Source organism: Accipiter gentilis, chromosome 20 (genome assembly GCF_929443795.1).
Source record: "Accipiter gentilis chromosome 20, bAccGen1.1, whole genome shotgun sequence".
In the NCBI taxonomy this organism is placed as follows: domain Eukaryota; kingdom Metazoa; phylum Chordata; class Aves; order Accipitriformes; family Accipitridae; genus Astur; species Astur gentilis.
In genome coordinates, this window is record NC_064899.1 from 715,611 (window position 1) to 736,880 (window position 21,270).

The 21,270-nt window shown below is 38.5% G+C and overlaps 1 protein-coding gene across 2 annotated transcripts in view; it reads left to right on the plus strand.

Annotated features, from left to right (window-relative positions):
* The window catches only part of ADCY2 (adenylate cyclase 2), a 196,798-nt gene that overhangs the window by 168,647 nt on the left and 6,881 nt on the right, over positions 1-21,270 (plus strand). For both annotated transcript variants that reach the window (XM_049824068.1, XM_049824069.1), the window contains 7 exons: positions 55-174; positions 2,288-2,472; positions 4,030-4,114; positions 9,648-9,806; positions 16,397-16,543; positions 17,734-17,841; positions 19,930-20,044. In XM_049824068.1, coding sequence (XP_049680025.1) covers positions 55-174; positions 2,288-2,472; positions 4,030-4,114; positions 9,648-9,806; positions 16,397-16,543; positions 17,734-17,841; positions 19,930-20,044 — 919 coding nt within the window. The remainder of the gene's footprint in view (positions 1-54; positions 175-2,287; positions 2,473-4,029; positions 4,115-9,647; positions 9,807-16,396; positions 16,544-17,733; positions 17,842-19,929; positions 20,045-21,270) is intronic.

Below are 21,270 nucleotides of genomic sequence, written 5' to 3' on the forward strand. Positions count from 1 at the left end.
TTTTGACCTTAAACAGCTAACAAGGTAATGGATTATATGTTGTTTTTTCTCTAGTTTTTCCTGGATAATGCTGTGAAAGCTTTCCCCTCAGTTCTTAATTCATCAAATGCAAGTTTTCCTAATTCAAGTAATCAGACACGGTGGTGTATACAAAACAACTGTTTTTTCCTACCGGTAAGTTCATTTTACATTTCTTTGTTTGTTTACAACAATTACAGTAAATTGACTGTTGCTGTATCTGCTTGAAGTTAAACACCCACCAGTTTTAAAGACTGCAGCAAAAGCTTAATGTTTTTTCAGTCATCTGCAACTGCATTTGAAGGAAGTGGGAAGTTAGAGGAGGTTAGTACTTCTGAAAATAGAGGTGTTAATGAATGTCAGATTAAAAAGCAGGAAGCTGTCTGATAACTAAGAAGCGTAGCTCACCCAAGCCTTTTTGCATTAGTCTGAAAAGCTGAGAGGGTTAGAGAAGGATTCAAGCAACAATACTTTAAGCGTCTGCTAAACTCGCAAATTCTTTTGTTAAAAGTGTGAAATTTCAGTTCCTTAAGTTCCATTCCAGGAACTGAAAAATCCGTTTGCAGTGTTGAGCACTCAGAAACAATAGCCTTGAATATATTTAAGTTACAGTTAGAAAAAGTTTAAGGTGGCATCTTCAAAAAGAAGCTTCATAACCTGGTGTGACTGTTCAAGCAGGGTTGCCTACAGACTCATTTCCTGATCTGCTTGTTGCTTACTGGAATCTTGCATTGCAATACACAATATCGGAGTCTATATTCTTAAATGTGTGGCTGTGCCACTCTTCTCTAATCCATTCACCCTTGTCTGAAATTTTAGCTGAAATTTTCAATCTAGTCTTTGTATTCCTATGGAACACTAGCAGAGACTGTCTATTCCACTTGGAAGTTTCTTGGTCTTTGTCAAACTGCATCCAGTTGTGGATTCAAGACAGCCTTTTGTTTGCTTGTTTCTTTTTGGAAAACTAATTTCACGAGTAGAATGCCTTACAGAGTGAAAAATGGATGCTGCTTCTTTTACATAACACTGAATTTGGAGTGTGACCTCCTGTGGAATGCAGCCGTTATTTGTGGTGACTCTGAACAGCCGTTATTTCTATTTCTTATTTCAAGCAGATCTGCAAGTAAATTACAGTAACGGCAAAGATTCAGATGGCAGGTCAATTCTGTCTGATGGGTACAGTGAAAAATATTCTTCTCAGTGATCCTCCAAAATTAATATACAGTGATTCAGGTTCTGTCAAAAGTACTGCCATCAACAAGTCAACAATAATCTGCAAATAGCATATGTAGCAATAGAATGCTTTGTAGTTTCAGAAAAGGTAACTTCCATACAAGGTACAGGACTGTAATTTTCAGGAAGCATCTTTGACAAAGGTGCTGTATCCTAAGGACCAAGATAATGTTTCTAGTGAGAATGTATTATTTCTGGTTTAACATTAATTTTGATGCCCTAATCCATTTCCAGAAAGTATCCAGAGAAAATATTTTTCCAGGAATTTAACTTCAGCCAGAGATATTTTTGCTGACATATATATGACATCGGAAAGAAAAAGCTTTTTTTAACAATTAAATGTATTTTTATGTAGTCATAAATCAAGAGGATTTGACAGAAGGATGTTGATAATTTTATATTCTTCATGTCTTAGCCATATTTCTACAGTTTGTAAAATTATGTATCTATGAGGTTCATAACAAGTGTGTGTATTGCATCAGTTTATAAACACTGCAAATGTAGGCAATGAAATTACTGTTTTCAGATCTTTAGACATTTTACCTTGACCCTTATGCTACTAATACGTATTGGGTAGTTATTCAACTCCAGCATGAGTGAAAACCATACATTGGCACAGGAATAAATCTTCTGTCAGTCTGCTGGCAGTAGGCTCTTGCATTAGACTTCAACACCAGTAGCAGTATCCTGTGTATAGGCACTCCTCGCTACTGAAGTCAAGTAAGTAAAAAAAAAAAAAGGATGAAAATTAGGCAGCATAAATTAGGTGCATAATCTGGATTCTACTGAGTTTTGGGTGAGTTGGAGCCAAGTAAGAAATAGGGTCTAATTTAGGAAATACTGACATCTGGTTGTTACTGACTATCTGAAAGTCATAATGTTGCAGGTACTTTGATTCTTTACATGTTGTGATAGATTCTGTGCTTAAGTGGTCAGTCAATAATTTGTTTTAAACTGGCCAGGGCATTTTATTATGTATGATTTCCTACTCAATAGCCAAATTCTAAATATTTTCCATTTAATTTTTCTTTTCCAGTATTTTATATACAGCTGCATATTAGGGCTCATTTCCTGTTCCGTTTTCCTGAGGATAAATTATGAGTTGAAAATGGTGATAATGTTGATTGCATTGGTGGGCTACAATGTTATTCTTCTGCACACTCACGGGCCCATGCTGGATGACTACAGCAAATTTATGTATGCAATGGCACCTCTCAGAAGGTAGGTGGATAATTCCAGTCCTTCTGAAATGAATACAAATTAAATACTACCTATGGCAATTCTTAAATCATGGAACAGATTTATTTTTTTTATGTGTTTGGCTACCTAATCTGTAAGTCACAGTTTATAATCATTGTCATGCTGCCGTTAATACATGATTTAATGTCACACCTCAGAGCATTAGGATAAAACAAACAAGTGTGGGGAAGGTGTTTAAATCACGTACTATAGCAAATAGAGTATGGTTTAATTTGCGTTTTTGTAATAAAGAACATTAGGAAGAAGTCATCATTAAGGTTGTTAAGGCCTAAGGCTGAATGTAATTATGGCTGTTAAAGCATATTTGCTGCAAGCCAAAGAAAATCAACTTTCTCGGAAGTAGTATATTGTCTTAAAACTTTACAAATTCAGTCTTAGCTACTGAAAAAAATAGTAGACTTAAACTTTGGATGTTTTTCTGCTGTGCTTGCAAATTTGTATGTTAAATTGTCAGTGAGACTGCTGAAGTCTTTGTTATAGGTGATATTACAAAAGACCAGAATTATTACTCTAAGTATTGCTGTGTAAAATGTGTTTTGGACACATGTAATTTCTACCTCATTTTCAAAAGAAAAAGGTGGTTCTCTTCTATGTAGGCTGGGTGTGTAGTGCATATGCCACAACAGAAAAACTGAATATTCAGAGTAGAGTTTCATTATCCTTTTTCCTGTGCTCTAAACTGCTTGAGTTCTTTAGGACACAGAGACAACTGTGGAAAAGGATCTGAAATACAAAAAGTGCATGTTTTCTTTGCACTTAAATCTAAAGATTAAATAAACAAGCCCAGGCTTTGTGTTTCCATTACATTAGTGGAAAGGATATCTCTGTGATGATACCATGTGACAGGTTAGATTTAGCATGTGCTTCTGGCAGCCTTGGTTTTGCCAGTCAAGCTGTGTGTTGGTATTTTCCTTCCTAAATTTCTCATCAAGATTCTTCTTTCAGTGGCATCAGTAGGAGAGTGCTAGTGCGAGTTGTTTCCCATTACCTCTGGTGTCTTTTCCCAAAACAGAGATTTTAATAAACTCGGTACAAGATCTAGTTTGTGCCTTCTGTAATTCTGAGATGAAAAGTCATCTTGGGAATTGGGTGCTTTAGTTTCCATTTCTTCACATTCACTGGATATGGTCCAGGTCTCCATTATGGAAGTAGTGTTATTACAGAAAAAATCTTTTTTTTTTTTCTGTATAGAATATACAGAATATATAGAATGTTCAGAATTCTGTATAGAATAAGCACCAAATGCTCTCCATTTGTAAGCAAAGATATTATTTTTGCTAAATCCTCATCTTAGTATTGGACTTCAAACTGCAGGCACATTTGAACAGAATGTAGTAGAATTAATTAAAACTTCATTATGTAAATAACAATATTTCATCAAATAATAAAGTATATCATATTTAAGTGGTCTTAGTTTACATACCAGAAAGTAGTATAAATTGCAGTTTTATTCTTGTCCTAAAGTAATTTTGTTTTAACTTTTAGGCAGCTTGCTTTACTTACGTTTTTATTTTATAGGCCAGGAATACTGAAAGACCTGAAGACAATGGGCTCAATTTCTTTGTTTATATTCTTTGTCACGTTACTGGTTTTGGGTAGACAGGTAAGATGCATACTTCCCTTCATCTGCATTAGTGGACACAATGCCAGCCTCCACATGCAACCTGCCACCCTCTCAAACATTTTTTAGGTTTTCTGACAAACACCTTTACTCCACTCTGCCCCACACCCTTGCAAAGGATTGTCAGAAGCATCTAAAAAGCTTTTTTCTGTATTACCTTCCAATATGCCCTTAAAACTCACCAATAACTGTCATTGAGACTGTAGACACTATGCTGATGGTGTGCTGTGACTATTGCTTGTCATGCTGACCAGTATTGTCTCATAGCTTCCTAGTGTGCTCCCATCTGTCTGCATCCATCTGCTGTCTCCCTAGTTGCTTAATTACAAGCTATTTTCTTCGCAGTTATTACAATTTGATGCAGACACAGAAACAGTGTAGCATGCACACAGAAGTGTACCCCATGCTGAGGCCACAGTTGCACTAAAACTATGACCCCACAGGAAGCTACTCTTTTTATTACCCAGTTGTGCTTTTTCAGGACAAATGTGATATCAATGGTCTTACTCTCTACAAAGGTGAGGGCAGGTGTAAGGGCAGTTCTTTCTCTAAATCCTTGGGTCTGTCCGTGATCCATGGCTAAAAGCTGCAATTCCAGCCGGTTGTGCCAGAACAATGCAGTGCGCAAGACAGGGCTCTGAGATGGAAGAGGCAATCCGTGTGAGATGTTATGAACAGCCTGTACCACCATAGCCTGCAGCCTTGGGAAGACTGTCTTCAAATCACTCATTTACATTACAATTCCCCAAAATATGACTGTCATTTAAATTGGCAAGCAGGCTTCGCAGGTTACTAGACAAAAAATTCTTATCTGGCAGCTTTTCCAGTATTTGCTGTAGTGGGGAACATCCTTCTTGAGTTAGAAATAGCAGTCTTCATCTGCCTTGCTGCCAGCACCGTATTAGAGTTTGCTCATTTGATGATGGTAGCAGAGTGAGACTGGAGCACAGCTACTTCCACTCGGAAAGAGGGATAAGTACTTCAGCACGCCAGTTGAGAACCTTTAGTCCCTGTCAACCAAGGTGTCAGGTGAAGGCAGCGGATGCAACAACAAGGAAAAAGGAGAGAAGGAATGTCATCTTCACTTGGCAAGAAGAGCATTTCTTTGGGGGTTCAGTCATGTCAATGAGAAAGTTGGTTTTGCATACAATAACACTGTGTGTGTTGTTCTCTGTCACACCAACTGAAAAATGATGCTGTAATGGAAAAAGCCTTTGTTTTCAGAACTGTAGTCTAGGATCTTTGTTGTGATGTCACTTGTTTGAGGCTCATCAGTCTTTTGCCTTTGATTTTTCTGCTAATTTATTCTCCATTAAAGAAGGAGGAGAAAAAAACCTCTGTGTTTTCAAACACTCTCAAGCAAAGTCTAAATGATAACTAGAAAATGTTATGCACTAATTTTAATACATACCTGGCATAAGACCTGCCATTTTAAGTTACCGTTAGTGATACTGACTTGTAGCAAATGCTTGGGAAAAAAATAGAGGAGGAAGGGAAACTGCATAGATTGACGCTCCGAGGGACATAGGCATCCCACCTTCTGCCAGTTGGCATTTCTGTGGCAACGTTTAATAACTGTTGGCTGCTCTGCTTCCTGTTACACTGTCTGATCCCTTTTTAACCCATTTGATCTTCCTGGTCTTCCCAACACTGTCTGATAATGAATTTCACAATTTGAGAAGAAGTCATGTGGAAATGTCCGTCTTTCTGGTTTTAAGCTTTCTGCTTGCTACTTCCATTGAGTGGCACTTGCAGAATGCTGTCGAGCCATCTTGGCAGTGTAGGCAAAGTAAAATTCTTCCTTACCCTTCTTCCAGAGAGGGTAATATACAAGTAATTTCTCTGTTTGCTATTGCATTTTTCTACTTTGAAGATAACAACATGTCTTTTCTTTTCTCTTCTCTTAATATCTGATTATTTTAACAATGCTAAAGATAATAGTCACGGATGAAAAGGGTGGTCTGTCCATTTCCCTTAAGCTGGCATTGGTGCTCCTCTGTCCCCAGAGTGAGTAAACAGAAAGTTCATCTAAACAAAAAGTGAATGCTTTCCTACAAGCCTAGCTCTGTGAACCTGCTCACCACTGGTCAGAGATGCCTGTCCAGATGCAAAAGCAGGAGGGGGGATGTGCATCTCTGGTTGAACGGGGATGAAGAGAGAGCAAGGTAGTATATATCATTACGTGTTTTATGAGCCAACTTAATTCTCAGGTTCAACTAATACTTTCAGCTGCTCAACCAGCATCCCTACTGAAAGAAGTAGGCCTTCTCTCAGCTACTACTCATTCTTATCCTTGTGTCTCCTCATTTGTACTGGCACAGCTGCCTGTGGAGCTGTATAGTAGCTGAAAATAGGGAAATGATCTGGCTTAAAAATTAACCCTGGAAAAATGGTTGATTTTCAGCCAGATCTATTTCCTGATCTGGTTTTATGGTATGGCTGCAGCAATGTTTGTGCCAAAAGAATGAGCATAGGATGGGAGTGAGCAGCCAGCAGTGAGCTGGAGAAAGTAGAACTGCTTTTTTTTTGATGGTCATGCCAGTGTAGGCTACAACCATTCCCTGACACTGAGATCAAGTGACACATTTCATTCTGCATGCATGCCGTTAGAGTTATTGAAAATAGGCTGGCAGCAGGCAGACGATATGTTGAGAATGGCGACTCTTGCACCCTGCCCAGGCATTGCCCAGGAGAATGCAGACTGGTATGCGCTAGACTGTGTAAGGAGCATGCTCACATGTAAACACTGTTGAGCGTTAAATCTCTCTTACAGCCCAGTTTGTATTACCAGTATTGACATAAACTGTGAATCCCTTTCCCATCAGTACTTAAAATTACACTTATCCCGTTACTTTGTAGGCTAGGTGAATATTTTGTTTTTCCTACGATTGATTAAATTGTGTTTATTCACACTGAACTTCATTGGCTGTTTTACTGCCCAGATGTTTATGGCAACTTCCCTCAGCCGTGAAAACTGTTATTTGTAGTCTCTGTTCTGTTTTTTAGTGAGCTTTTGTTCTGTGAGAGAAACCTTCTCTTCTTAGATAATGTAGTCCTTTCAAGAGCCTCTTCTGAAAGAATTAAATGAAAACTTATTTCAGACTTCACTCCTATTCACATGACCATTGACTTCTTCTTAACAGATAGAGGCATGTTTACAGAAGAGCTGTCAACTCATCCCCATTGTATTAACTTTAGCTAATATGTCTAAATAGCTCTTTTCCTTAGCATAGTTTTTGTCTGAAGTACCTTGCTCTATTGTTCCCAGGGTCACCCCAGTTCTTTTCTAAAGATTTACGTTATAAGCCTTACTATTCGTCAGCTGTCTGACACTGTGGCTGTTTTGAATGCTCAGGCTATCCACCACAAGTTTCAGACGAGCAACTTTCCATTTTGGATACTTTAGAGCTGATGACTTCTTGTTGATCAACTTCTTAATGTGTTCCAAGACATCTGCTGATGCTCCATGTTGAGACAGTTTCTCAGACTTGCTGTCTGTAAGTAATGGCCGTGAGGGGGAATCTCCTTAGCTCCCTCACCTGAATGAAAGCCCATTAATTTCTAGTGATCTTACCTGCTTTAGTGCTGCCTTTGCTGCCCCTTTGCTGAATGCCATAGCATTCATCTCCCCGACTGCAGAAGCCTGTGGCATAGGCAGCTACTTTTGAGCTGCTTATCTTGACTTTCTATGTGACATTCTTTCAGTGAGGAGAATTAGTTCATTGCCTCACTCAGGCAAATATTGAAAATAGGCCCAGGTGAGTGTCCCACTAGAATTTAAAAATGTAGATAAACCTATCTCTGTGTAATCAATGAGACATGAATCAGTTCTTGTTGCACTTAACTACTCTTGCCTAAGAAATTACTGCTGATTTGAACCTCTGGGGTTGCATTGCATTGCCTTGCACAGATGCATGGCAGTCTCTTGTCCTGGAGGAAGCTGGTTGCTCTGTGGTGCCTGGAGGAACACAGTGTCCTTCATCCCTCCTTGGGTGTTCCACTATGCTCACCCGCTGGGAAGTGCTGTTAAGTAAAGCAGCATAAGGTGAAGAAGGAAAATTTTGTATCTCAAGGGTCTTGTGCCTGCAGATGTGTAAGAGCCATACTGAGATATTTTCATTCTGATACATTGAAAAGGTTCTGGAGATAACATGTAAAGTAGGAAACAATGTTGGTTTTCATATGACTGAAAGGCTACAAAGATTGAACAGGATCTTTAATGACATGTATACAAAATTGGCTAGATCATACAAACAAAAAAATCCATGTTTTAAAGTAAGTTTTAATAAGGTAGTGCTTTTTGTTTTTAAAAGTCTGACTAGGCATTTTGAAATATGATACATTGACTTTTTTAATTTCAAAGCAAATTGTAGAATACACTTTGCTTTATTTTTTCTGATTTCTGAGTTCCCTCTGCAATTTTCTGTGGCAGCCTAAATTTCATTCAATAAATAATAAAGCAGTAAATAAATTATCTGTTTAATATTAGCTCTTAAAGAAGAAACATATCTTTTTGAAGACTTCAGCTTATCTAGCACCTTTTCTTTTCAATACAAATCTGGTACAATATATATGGATACCAAATTTCAGCTTTATGCCAGGCATCCAGTTTAGTTTTGTCAATTTATGCAAATAATTTTGACATCCCAGGTTTTTATTGGATTTTTTTCTGCATGAATACAGTTGGTGCCATTTGAATTTATCATCTATGTGGGAAACTTAGATGTATAAATGTATAATATACATATTTAAAAGCTTGCCAAATCATTTTAATACCATCTCATTTCAAATTTCTACTCTAGCTTTGGCTGTGATCTCAACAAAATATCTATGAATCATTTTGAGCTGTGACAGCTACTGACCAATCAGAAGGACTACTTTCATTTTGGTGTGAATGCTTAATGACTGCTAATAATACTAGCTAGCATTTTTAGGTTTTCTATAAGAAGATTGTCATCATAATCATGTTCTCCTGGTTAATAGCATACTCTTCACTGAGGCTGTGTGATAGCGTTAAACCATTGGATTATTACTGTTGTACTGTCCCCTTTTTACCAGGCTGACTGCATAAGTTCAAGTTGGTAAAAGTTAGGGTCTTCCTGAAATGCCTGTTGTTGTAAGTGCAATTCTACACTTCAGATAAATAAGACATCATATTAAGTTGCAAAGCTGTAAATTGTTTCCATAACAGTGTTTAATTTCTGGAATGAATTTCTACTAAAGTCTGAGAGTAAATAAATAAGTCTTCCATTGTTTAAGGTACCTTGCAACCTTATTTTTTTCCTGGGCCTTTTTATGGGCCTTTTTTTGTAGGGGGGGCCTTATAAGTTTGATGAAATGTATGTCACATAGTGTGTGCTTGGGGTTTGATTTCTGTGGGATCTGGAATTGTACTTGAGTGGCCAAGTAATAGCCTTGCAGGGGTGGTGTACTGTGCTTATTTTGTCTCTTAAACCTGTACTCCAGCAGGACAAGATGCCTATTGTTTCTTTACCTCTGTGTCCTCTTGTAACAGAATGAATATTACTGTAGGTTAGACTTCCTGTGGAAGAACAAGTTCAAAAAAGAGCGGGAGGAGATTGAAACCATGGAGAACCTAAACCGGGTGCTTCTGGAGAATGTGCTTCCAGCCCACGTAGCTGAACACTTCTTGGCAAGAAACCTGAAGAATGAGGTCAGCCATCTCTGTATATCCTCTGCTCTGTAAGAAGGCAGCATATTCTCAAAATACCACTTAATGGTGATTTGAACAGTAGGTCCACACAGTGAGAGTATAGATTTACAGTCACTTTCATTCCCCCATACCTATCCGAAAGGCTTGCTTTACAGCACTGAATGCACCTCTAGTACCTTGAAGTGAAAAATGTGAAATTATCTTAAGTGGCAATGCACTTTGCCTTTTGAAGGAGGGTAAAAAAGGGTAAGGAGGAGGAAGGAGATGGTTGAATCAACATGGGTTTAAAATTTAATCATATGCATTCAGATACTTTTTCCTTTGTGATCAGAGTGGGGCTGCATCCAGGTTATGAATTTTCTTCTGGTGACTGGAGACCTTGCTTACTGGAGTGACAATAAGCATTTTCCCTGAAACAGTGGCTATGTTAATTCTGGAAAGAGGTGCTGAACACTGAATTACCTGTTTGCTCACTGCTTATGGACCTAATTCAAGCACCAGAAAAGTCAACTAAAAGACCCCTGTTGACTTTGGTGGAAATTAGATCTGCTCCTAATACTGCTTCACAGTTTTAATAAAGCAAAAAAGGATTAAAAAAATAAAAGCATTTAGAGAGAGTAGCAGTTCTAGAGATCTTAAATGGAATAGTTTTAATTACTTGTGCGTACCAAACAATTGTTGCAAAACTGACAAAAGAGGCGAGAGGGCAGCTTTAGGGATTAATTTTTGATCTCCTGACTCAAAAAGGACGATGTCTTCCCTTTCACTGTGGTTTGCATTAAGCAGTACTAATCAGTACTTTATTTCAGTACTTTAGGACTACCTGCAAATATTAATTTGCTAGCTAATGTCGAATGGAAACTGCCGTGGGGTTCCTTTGAATCCTGTGAAGACCTTGGCTGGAAGCCATGTTGGCTCAGCTCCAGTTCTCAGTTCAGGCATTAAACACAGCAAACCATCAGGAGATTGCTTTCTCATTTATGTGCTATTCCATCTCGGCTCCCCAGCAGAGCAACACCATCTGCTCACCTTTGTATTGGCAACTGGATTTATATTGTCACCCCTCAAGATTCTTAGGTTGGAATGAGCTTTTTGTAAATTTAGTGAAGAACAGAAATTGTAATGTGCTGAGCTGTCCAATCTATCATGTCAGCTGAAGTAAAAATGATTTGACATGATTTTAGTGGCATCCGTTTAAAAAAAAAAATAAATCTTGAGTTGTTTCTTGTTTTGTTTATCTGTAAACACAGTTTTCAATGAGGGAAGAACCTTTCAAGTACCCGGAAATGTTCAGGAATATAAGCATCTGTTGTATCTTCAGATTTGTTTCAGTGTCAGCAAGGATGTGTTGAGCCTTAAAGGACATTCTGTATGTCTGCATGTGTATACACCTAAGAATATGTTAGGAAAGATCAAGCCTTTGTTTTCTTTGTGTGGATACTGAATTGAAATTTGTCCGTGTTTTCCTTAGTTGCAAACATTCATGTTAATATGGTTTTATGTATATTCTTTTCTGTTTAAACCAGATTTTGAGATGAAAATTAATCTAATGGATGAATAGTGTGTTTCAGAATACTACTTCTCTTAGAATTTTATGCATGCAGCTGTATGGAGAAAAGGGAAGACAAAGTGTGCTGCTGAAGAACAGGCAGCAGGAATGAAAGGGGGAAAGATGAGTGGATGAATGCTAACTGGGAGTAGTGGGAGTGTACTTTCAGGTGGTAACAGGATACGCATTGACTAATGCTGATAAGATAAAAGCAAAGTTACTTCAGAGCAAACTGTAATAAAGGTTTGTTTGCTTTACCAGAACCTCCGGAACTGGATTTCTGCTTATAGTCTGCATGCTGGGTACCAAAAAGGGTACTTCCCAGTTGGGAGACAGAACGATAGGAACAAATATAAAATGAAAAGCAGGAAATGGGCCAGGATTAAATGTATCTGCACCTGGCTTGTGCAGCCTTTTCCTTTATGCTGTTAGCGTCCAGATCCCCTATTAGTAATAAAGTGCCCAGGAGCTTTTGTGCTGCAAGCTAACTGGCAAGCACATTACTGAGCAAGAGGAATCCTGTTTCATTAGCTACAGGAGGGAGCCAGCACCCTACTTAGAGCAGAAATTCTGCCCCAGAGAAGCTGACCACCATACCCTTCCAAGAGGCAGAATGGGACTGGTTTGCCTCCTCCATCCCGAGAAGATCTCCAGGCACTGGAGAAGAACGGGGGACAGTAAGGAGAGCCAACCAGCAGAAATTCACATGTTATCAAAGGGAGAAAAAAGAAGAAGAAGAAAAAAAAAGGAGTTGACTGCAGGAGACAGGATGATTTTATTTTTGCTGAAAGAAGCAAAGCCGTTTCTTCCTGGAATGGTGTTGCATTTAATTTTCTGATGAAACATTTTGGAGAGTACTGTTTCAAGAGAAGTGCTCGTAGGAAAATTAAGACACCCAATTGCCACAGCCTTTATTATTATGAATGATCAAAATAAACAAGCCGGGAATGCCTCCTTAAAATTCTCTGACATTTATTGTGACAGACACAATTACTACTGATCTGGTTATAAACTGTGCCATTTCTTGTTGTTTTCATGTTGGTACTATGCTATAGAGCGTTAGTGGGGATGGCTGTTGCCCCAGTATTAGAGGGGAAGAAAGAGAAATGGGACATTGTTGCTGAGCGTCAGCATATGACAAGTGTTTACATACAATGTGTTCATTTATTTTTGAGGTGGAGGAGAGGAAGGAGTGATAACTCTGGTTATAGAAAAAGAAGATCTGTGTCTGTCATTGTAACAGTCAGGCGTGCAACCCGTTCTTACAGGTTGGCTGTCCCCATACTGGGTGGACAGCCGGCAGTGTAAGGCACACTGACCTTCCTGTGTCACAACGGCACTTCTATTTGAATGTCTGCTCCTGTCTTTGGCTCAGTCATTTTTCTCTTCCTGATGCCTGCGCATTGTGCAAGTTGCCATGATTTATTCTGTGCAACGCTTCTGCTTTCAGGGAAGTCAGCAAAGGCACTTCCTAATAGCTAAGTAGGGCTCCATGTTTAGTGTCTTTAAGACAGACTTTTTTTCAGTGGCACTTGCAGTAAGACAGGAGTTACCACCCCTCAGCAGTCCAGTCAGCTGGAGGGCCCAGGCAGTATCCTGTGTCAGATACTTAAGCAAAAGTTCGAAGAACAGCTGAAGATTAATGTGCTATTCACCCTTCTGCTTTTTCCTGTAAATGTAAAGGCATATTTTGCTTCTGCAGATGCTTTTTATACACCTCCTAGTTAGGCCTTTTTCTAGTATTCACATAAGTATTCAGGTTTTTAACCCTCTAAGCTCTTGTTTTTCATGTTGTTGAACAGCAGTGAAATACACATTTATATATCTCTTACGTAGAATATTTTTCCTTTTTCTACTTTTAAATGTCTTCTTTATCTTATGGTTCCTGTATTATGAGGTGGTAAAATTAAACCATATCCTACCATCTCTGCCTCATATTATTCAGTAATATCATATGCGTGCAGCACTGCATAGTTGGTCTCCTTTTCCTGTAAGGGATCATTTGTAGCTCCTAAGAGACCTGTATTCTTATGACTTGTAGTTACATTCTCAAATGCACCTTCACACAGCATTAGTTTCCATGTACTAGTTAAGATACAGCACTGTCCCAGTATCACCTCTGTGCCTAGATTTTGTTTGTGTCACAAACTTTACATCAGTAGTAGTGTAATTCTGGCATGTTTTACATTCTCAGAATGCAAAATCGGTAGGATTCAATAAGGCAAATAAAACAGCTGTGATCTAATATTTATCTGGTAAATGGAACCAACTTTTTTTTACTAATTAACAGAATCCCTAAGACAATAGAATTGTGTATTAATATTAATTATAGCTGTACTATTAAATTGGCTGGATTTAACTTACTGGATTTTTCAAGTTCATAGGAATATGAACTTTTAAAAATATTTGTCTCAGATGTATACAACTTGTTTATTTTGTCAGGTCAAGTTTCAAAAATATATGTAATAATACATGTTTTGAGTATTAATTATTTACATTATGCTATAAATACTTTTCTATCTCCCTGCAGTCTTTTATATAACACTGTGAATTTCCCCTTCTGTATTACCAAGGCCCTATGTTTGTGGTGCAGTCCTCTTTTAATAACCAGCACCATGTGTGTGGCCTGAATTCCTTCACCCAAAATTGAAGTCAAGTTACAGGGAAGGTGACTTGAGGAAGTAGAAGGAAAGCTGAGTTAACCACAGAATGTAATCTCTGTACCTTTTCTGCTAGCGTGCCTATGAAAAGCACTCGGCACTTCAGATCCTACCTTCTGGCTATATTTTTATGCAGTACCACAGTAGCCTCAGCGTAGGCATGCCTGAGGGAAATTTGAAGTAGGCAGATGTGAAGCAAAATGCAGACTGCAAAACCTAAACATTTGAAGAATAAGCCTGTTAATCTTCTGCTGCTCCACTTAACTAATTTCAAGCTAATCTGAGTATCTCTGCACCGAGTCTAGGTGCATAGTTGCTGGAGACAGCAGCAGTGTGTGTTACTGCGGTATTACAGAGTGGACCTGCTTTTAAGTGTGGGACACTGGAGTGAAGAGAGGTCATGTGGGGCCTGAGCTTCTGAACTTCTTAGAGGCAGAGTAATCCTGTATAGTTTCAGGAGTTCCTCTCGACTTCCTATGTTAGGAAAAATTACCTCCTTAGCCTTTTTTCCGTAACTAACTGAGAGAAACACTGAGGTGATTCTGCCCATCCGGCATTAAAATGACCTTTCAGATAGGCACTTCTACTGTACTGATGATATAGGACGCATAGGATGACTGTGCTTTCAAATTAACTACTTCAGTCAGGTGCTTAAATTGCCTAAATTCAGTTGACATCACCCAGCCAGAGGGATTCCCTCTCCTCACCATTTGATTATTATTTGGATTAAATTTATTAACTAGGTGCTTATGGAGATGGATAAAACAGATGGCAGAAAAATATTATCACAATATTGGTTCTTCATTAAAAACTCTCTTGGCAAGAGGACCCAGGAAATCCAGAACTCCTTTGAAGTTTAGTAGTGATCTGACAGTGAACTCATCAGCTTGGATGTTTTGTTTAGTTGCTTTTGATTTGCACAATCAGGTTACATTAAAGAGGTACTGATTTTGTGTACATGGCTGTAAGCTGGATGTCAGGTACAGATGGGTGATTTCAACCAGCTCAGCTTTAAGAACATAAATAATAATGGTGAATTGCAATGATATATTCCATCCCCACTGCACAGAGGCATGATGGAGCTTGAGCGATGCACTGATTATGGAATCCTTAGAAAATAAAGGGGCAGAAAAATCTAGTAATAAATCATCTACCACCTCCAGCTGCCCATGTTCCTCCCTGTCTGCCATTATTTTTGTGTTTGCCCAGAAACTTCCCTCACACCTGTTCTGGGATGAGGTGGTCAACAGTTTTCCCATAGTTCTGCTATTTTTCAGTTATACATCACCAATAGAGATTCACTATGTCTGTACACATCTGTCTACAGACACATCACATTCTTCCAAAAAGAAACATATTGCCAGTGAAATTGAAAAAAAAAAAAAAAAATCCTTGCTGGTAAAAAGGGAAATAATATCTGATGCTTCTTGAAATCACAGAACAAATCCTATTCACCTTATTCACAGGAGTATTGAAATCCTTGTTTTACTCAAATAAGAACTTGAACAGAATTTGGCTTTATAGCAGTTTACAGCATCTTTTATTGCTGTGGTTACGCTTGTGTATAAATACTGATATTTTTTTTTAAGTATTAGTTTAATAAATATTCTTTCTTTCTTTTTTTTTTTTTTTTTAGGAAGTGAATTTGTCCTGAAAGAAGATATATTCTAATATTTAAGGGCGGTGGGGTGGGGATGGTGTGGTCATTTTTAGCAACAGAATCTTCCTGGGGAGCAGAGGTGCTCTCATTTTAGTGGTCACAGAGGCAGTGGAGAATCTGACATAAATACGTTTTAGTTCAGGTGACTTCTTTCCCTTTGCCTCAGCTCCTTGTTATGGAAAAAAATGACAATTATTTTATCTTATTATGCATCTTGTCATTTTAGGTTAGGAGCTATTAGGATTGTGTTGCATTATGCATTTGTAGTGCATTGGGTTTGTGATTTTGGTTCAGTTTTCTAGTTATTACAATAACACAAACAACTAATAATAAATTAGATATTTTTTTGCAAAATATAGTTTCAGCCGTGAAAGCCAGACCAAATTCTCTTCATTAGGAGCCTCAGAAATGGGCCCTATCTAATAAATTAGTGAACATTTTATGTTCATGGAGTTAATGTTCAGGAGGAAAAAAGGTAACTTTAAATCACTAAATTATTTTCAGCTGTATATGTTGAGTCTCTTTAACAAACAGGTTTATATACCGCTTGAAATTAATAAATGCAACTAAGTACAAAATTACCCAACTACCATCTTAAGGCATTCCAGCCACTGCAATGCCTCCCTTTTCAGAACCAGGACACTGCATATTAATGAGGAAACTTGTATTTAGAGCTGGGTATGACAGAGTTTTTTTCTCTATTCTGCTTTATTTTGGACAGGATCTGTATCATCAGTCATATGACTGCGTCTGTGTCATGTTTGCCTCTGTTCCGGATTTCAAGGAATTTTACACAGAATCTGATGTAAATAAGGAAGGCTTGGAATGTCTCAGGCTGCTAAATGAGATCATTGCTGACTTTGATGATGTATGTACTTCTAACAACAATTGACATATGGTTTCAGTCTTAGTAACTCAGGGTATGCAACAGTAAGCAAACATACTTGAAAGGGAGAGTGGAAGAGCTGACAGAAAAGAACTTTTGTGTGCCTAGTCACATGGAAATTACTTACAGGGAGTATTAAAGGAAAAAGAGATTTATGTGGGATAAATCAGGTATTGAATGACATCATACTCAGTTGCTTTTGATTTGCTATAATGAGAACCCCATGTGTATTATCTGATGGAAAAGTTTTTGCCCTTTAGCTGCAGTTCATGAGGCAGTTCTATTACATGTCATATATTAACTACAGTTTCTAAGTACTAGTGCCTAAAGTCAGGTACATAAATCTATGTCCCCTAAAATGATACAGGTTTGTGTTTTACCTGATCTGTGTTGGTCTCATTATACAGAGCGTTGATCACTTGATACATGAGCGACTCAAAGGATTGTATAAGTTTTAATATTCCATTCTCTGAAGTTTCAAGGAGGTACAGAGTATGACTACAGATGGATTGTGAAAAGGCAGCTGTAAAGGTCTCACTGAGAACAGTATTTGTCTTAAAGAAAGTTATTAGTGATGAAGATACCAGAAAAAGGCATTAAGATCATGTCATGACTCAGAGAGCACAGTCTGGATTTGCAGATCTGCAGCTATAGAGGGTATTTTAGCAGAAAACCCATTTGGAGAACACTGGAATGGCCAGAACAACCTGGGATATGAACTAAAATCCTTGGCTTTTAGTCCCATTGGCTTGGACCATCCCATTGGCATGGAATAGATGCTTACTTTCAGAAAGTTGCTTAAAGCTTAACTGTTGGCTCGCATGGTGACTCAGTTCCAGTATCAAATGAGTGCAAAGTCTACTGACTTTTATGATCTGTATGTACAATAAGGTGTAATTTATTCTCATTACTGAAAATTTAGTCCCTTTATAATAAAAAGGTATTTTAGCAGACAGAAATTGCCTTTCCTTGGAGGCTGTAACCATTGTTTTTTCCATCCTTAAGTCCTTCATCCTGTATATATTTGTGAAGCCATTTGGGGTCTATTAAGAGACTGTTCTAAGAACTGATGATCTGAATACTGTTAGAGTAACAATGCTGTTAAAGTAACAATGCTGCTAGAGTAACAAGGCTGCTGATCTGAATAATGAATAACCATCCTTGTTTTACAGCTATTGTCAAAGCCAAAGTTCAGTGGAGTTGAAAAGATAAAGACCATTGGAAGCACTTACATGGCAGCAACAGGATTGAGTGCTACACCCAACCAAGAACAGTGTCAGGTACAGGAAAAGATTCTTGCTTAATAAAAACATGCTCAAATGAAGGGTAAAATTCTGTTCATTAAGCTGCAGGTTATGTATAATGTTGTGTCCTAGATTTTTCTTACTGACATCGATCGTATTGTACTGGATAAGTGTATACTTTTGTTTAGTCATCTCTGTGAATTACTGTTCTTCACATAGCGGTTTGAAAATGCCACCTCTGTATTTGCTAAGTCTAAAACAGGCCTTCTACTCTAAATACAATACAGCATTTTATTCCTACGTGCTGCAGCAGAACTGGATTTATAGAGTGCACAAAAGTCTGCAAGAAGGAGTATTTTCCATTGTAAGCTGGGAGGTCTGAGTAGTTGTACTAACCACACGCTTACAGAACCCTCAGACTCAGCACTGAAAATGTGTTCCTTTGTTTCTGGTTTACTTAATAGGGTAGGACTGGGAACTGCAGTCAGTAGAAATGAGGTTCAGAGAAGCAATTCGTAACTTCTAAGCAAAAACCTTGTTTTTGCCATGATCTTTAGAGTACTACAGGTTAGCAACAGAGAGGGAGCAATTACAGATCAACACATTCTCTGCCAAGGATTAACGTGCTCTTGCCAAACTCATGTTCCTTCTAGACAGAAGCAATTAACACCTGAACTGTAGACCCTAAGGATCCTGAGGACAAAAAGAATGATTTTAAATTAGCTCTGACATTTAATACAGGGAGGTGAAGGTGATGAAGGAAATGCAGAACTGTAGACTGGAGATGAGAAGACATAGAGGAGCTCTCAATCACAACTAAAACTAGTGTCTGCATAGGAAGAAATTGATGGTTTGAGTTTTTTCCACAAACTGTGGATCAAGAGATCCAACTTTTAGTGTTCCTTTGGTGATGTGGTACACATTTTCAAAAGAAATCCACCAGAACTCAGCAGCCTTCAGTCCAGATGACCCAAGATGCACAGATCCTGCAGTACCTAGTGTGACAGTGACTGACTGCTGGGCATACTGCTGGGAACCGCCCCCAGCTGAAAACAAGCACCCGAGGAAGACTAAGTGCCTAAGGAGGGGGTCTGAATACATCAACTGAACAGGAGACCATCTGTCTTAGCTAGGAGTGAACTCCAAAGGAAACAGGCTTCTTTCATCTAAACAGCTGCTCTGGCAAGCACCTCTACTGTCCCACCTAGGCTGATGCCTACTCTGTGAATCATCTCCTGAAGTTGTCATCTGTCCATCCCTTCTGTCACTTTATTTCAAGAAATGAGGAAGATTCAGTCATTCCTCAGAGAGATCAGTGAGTCCATCTCTTATGAAACCATTCTCTTATCAGGTTCCTACCCTGGGCTCTAGGAGCCTGAAAATCAATTCTCTGCTCAGCCTGAGGGGACTCAAACCAGTACTTAGAAATCAGGCTACACTGTTGATGTATGAGGAGGCATTAAGTCTATAGCCTTTTTAAGTGGTATAAAGCTCTGAGCTAGTAAATTAGGTGACAGAGGATGGGTTGCCTTCTTCATCTCTACCTCTTGTATTTTATTCATTTTCAGGTCTATTAGATGTTCACAGAGGTGCTTGCTTATCTACCAGATGAGATCAGTGGAGGAACTCTTAAAAATTGTGGATTTCACTGGATCTTAATTATTAACTAGGGTGTTGAGCTGTGCAACAGTGAGGGGGAGCTGAGTATCTGTGGGGCTGTCCAAGAGCATTACTTATTATTAAAGGGCATAAAATAGAAGCAGACACTTAAGAGAAAATTAATGAGCAAATCCTAGGCACACATAGACATTGAGTGCCTGTGGGGTTAGATAGCAGCTAATCAGTTATTTGACAATCAAAACATGAGATTAGGCATGTTTTGCATCTATTATCTCTAGACTGCCTGACTGTGTAAGTAAAATGCATCTTGGTCTATTGTCCATTGTTTGAGCTAACTGATGCTGGACAGGGCACCATCTTCTACATTACTTCTCTTCTGCTGCCTGCTGGCATTAGGACATCCCTAAGGGTTTAAGTGCTTTCAAGTGCCCAGCATATTTTGGTTGTATTCTCACAGCAACTAAGGCTAAGGAAAATGATTTTACTCTGGCTGTTTAAATTCAGGAACCGGAACGACAGTATATGCACATAGGAACCATGGTGGAGTTTGCATTTGCCTTGGTGGCAAAACTGGATGTCATAAACAAGCATTCATTCAATGACTTCAAGTTACGAGTAGGTATGTATCACGGGATTTTTATGAGAATATCATGGAGGAGGGGGAGAATTCAGTGTGACGTACCAGCTGATTAAAGTGTTAGTAGAACTGACCAAAAGGGCCATGAAAGTAAATGGCACCATATTTACCCTGTTTAAAGGCAGCCTAGATGGTGTTGCCTGTTAACCATAGCTACTGTTGCCACAAGGAGTGTTTCAAGGCAGGACTCAGAAAAGGGCAGCATTCCTAAGTAAAGAGTGGTTGAAAAAATATGTTCCCATAGCTCTGAATGGTTTTATGATAACTCAATAATAATTATTCTAGAGGTTGTTAACCGCATAAATTTTTTACCCTACATCAATACCAAGAGACACAAGAAGATTCTAGAAAGGGCTTTACAAAACCATATAAATGGTTTTGGAGGACACAAGCTCTAAGGGGCCAGTGAGGCTGGAGTTTGAAATACTTTAGATGTAGTAAGCTCAAGCAAGCATATGCAAGGGTACCCTTTCCTTCCCAGTGTTAGACAAAGGAGGGTATTTCCTTCTTTATTATTCTGTGGTTATTGACAAATAAGAGCAAAGATGACTAGTTGTTTACATTTGAAAGGGTAATATTATATTATGTTATAATATATTTCAGCTTCTAATTGCTTCTACTTGTGCATCATGGTATTTTAAAAAAGAAATAGGCAGCTGCAGTAATCCATGGAAAGGATGATGAAATAAATGAATTCAGAGCTGGTCAAGAACCATATGTTCCAAAATGTTTATTTCCCGATAGCAGTACACAGCAGTTTTACAATGCAATATGTAACTTGTAAAGTGTGAAGTGAAAGCAGTAAATAAATATTGGAAACCCATAAATCCCGTAAACATGTCAGAAGTATTTGATTTCCAACAGTTATTCTCCTGTCTTGTCTTTTTCTTGATGTGCTGCTTGCTCTGCCTGGCGGCTGCTCCTCTCCCGCTGATTTTACAGTGCCACCCACTGGCAAAACTTGCCATCTTCTGCCCTGAAGTACCTGTTCCTTAGAGCACGCCTTTGCCAGTACGTTTTGTATTCCTTGCTAGGGTTAAAACATGACAAAGCAAATCTGAAGTATGCTTCCTTCTCAACGTGTTACAGAACTTGATGGGTTTAAAGGAAATGTGTAGAGATACCATATTTCCGTACAGAATAAAAGTTCTCTTCTTGCCATAGATGACATGCCACATACTTGCAAACATACTTCTCTCAGCTGTGTC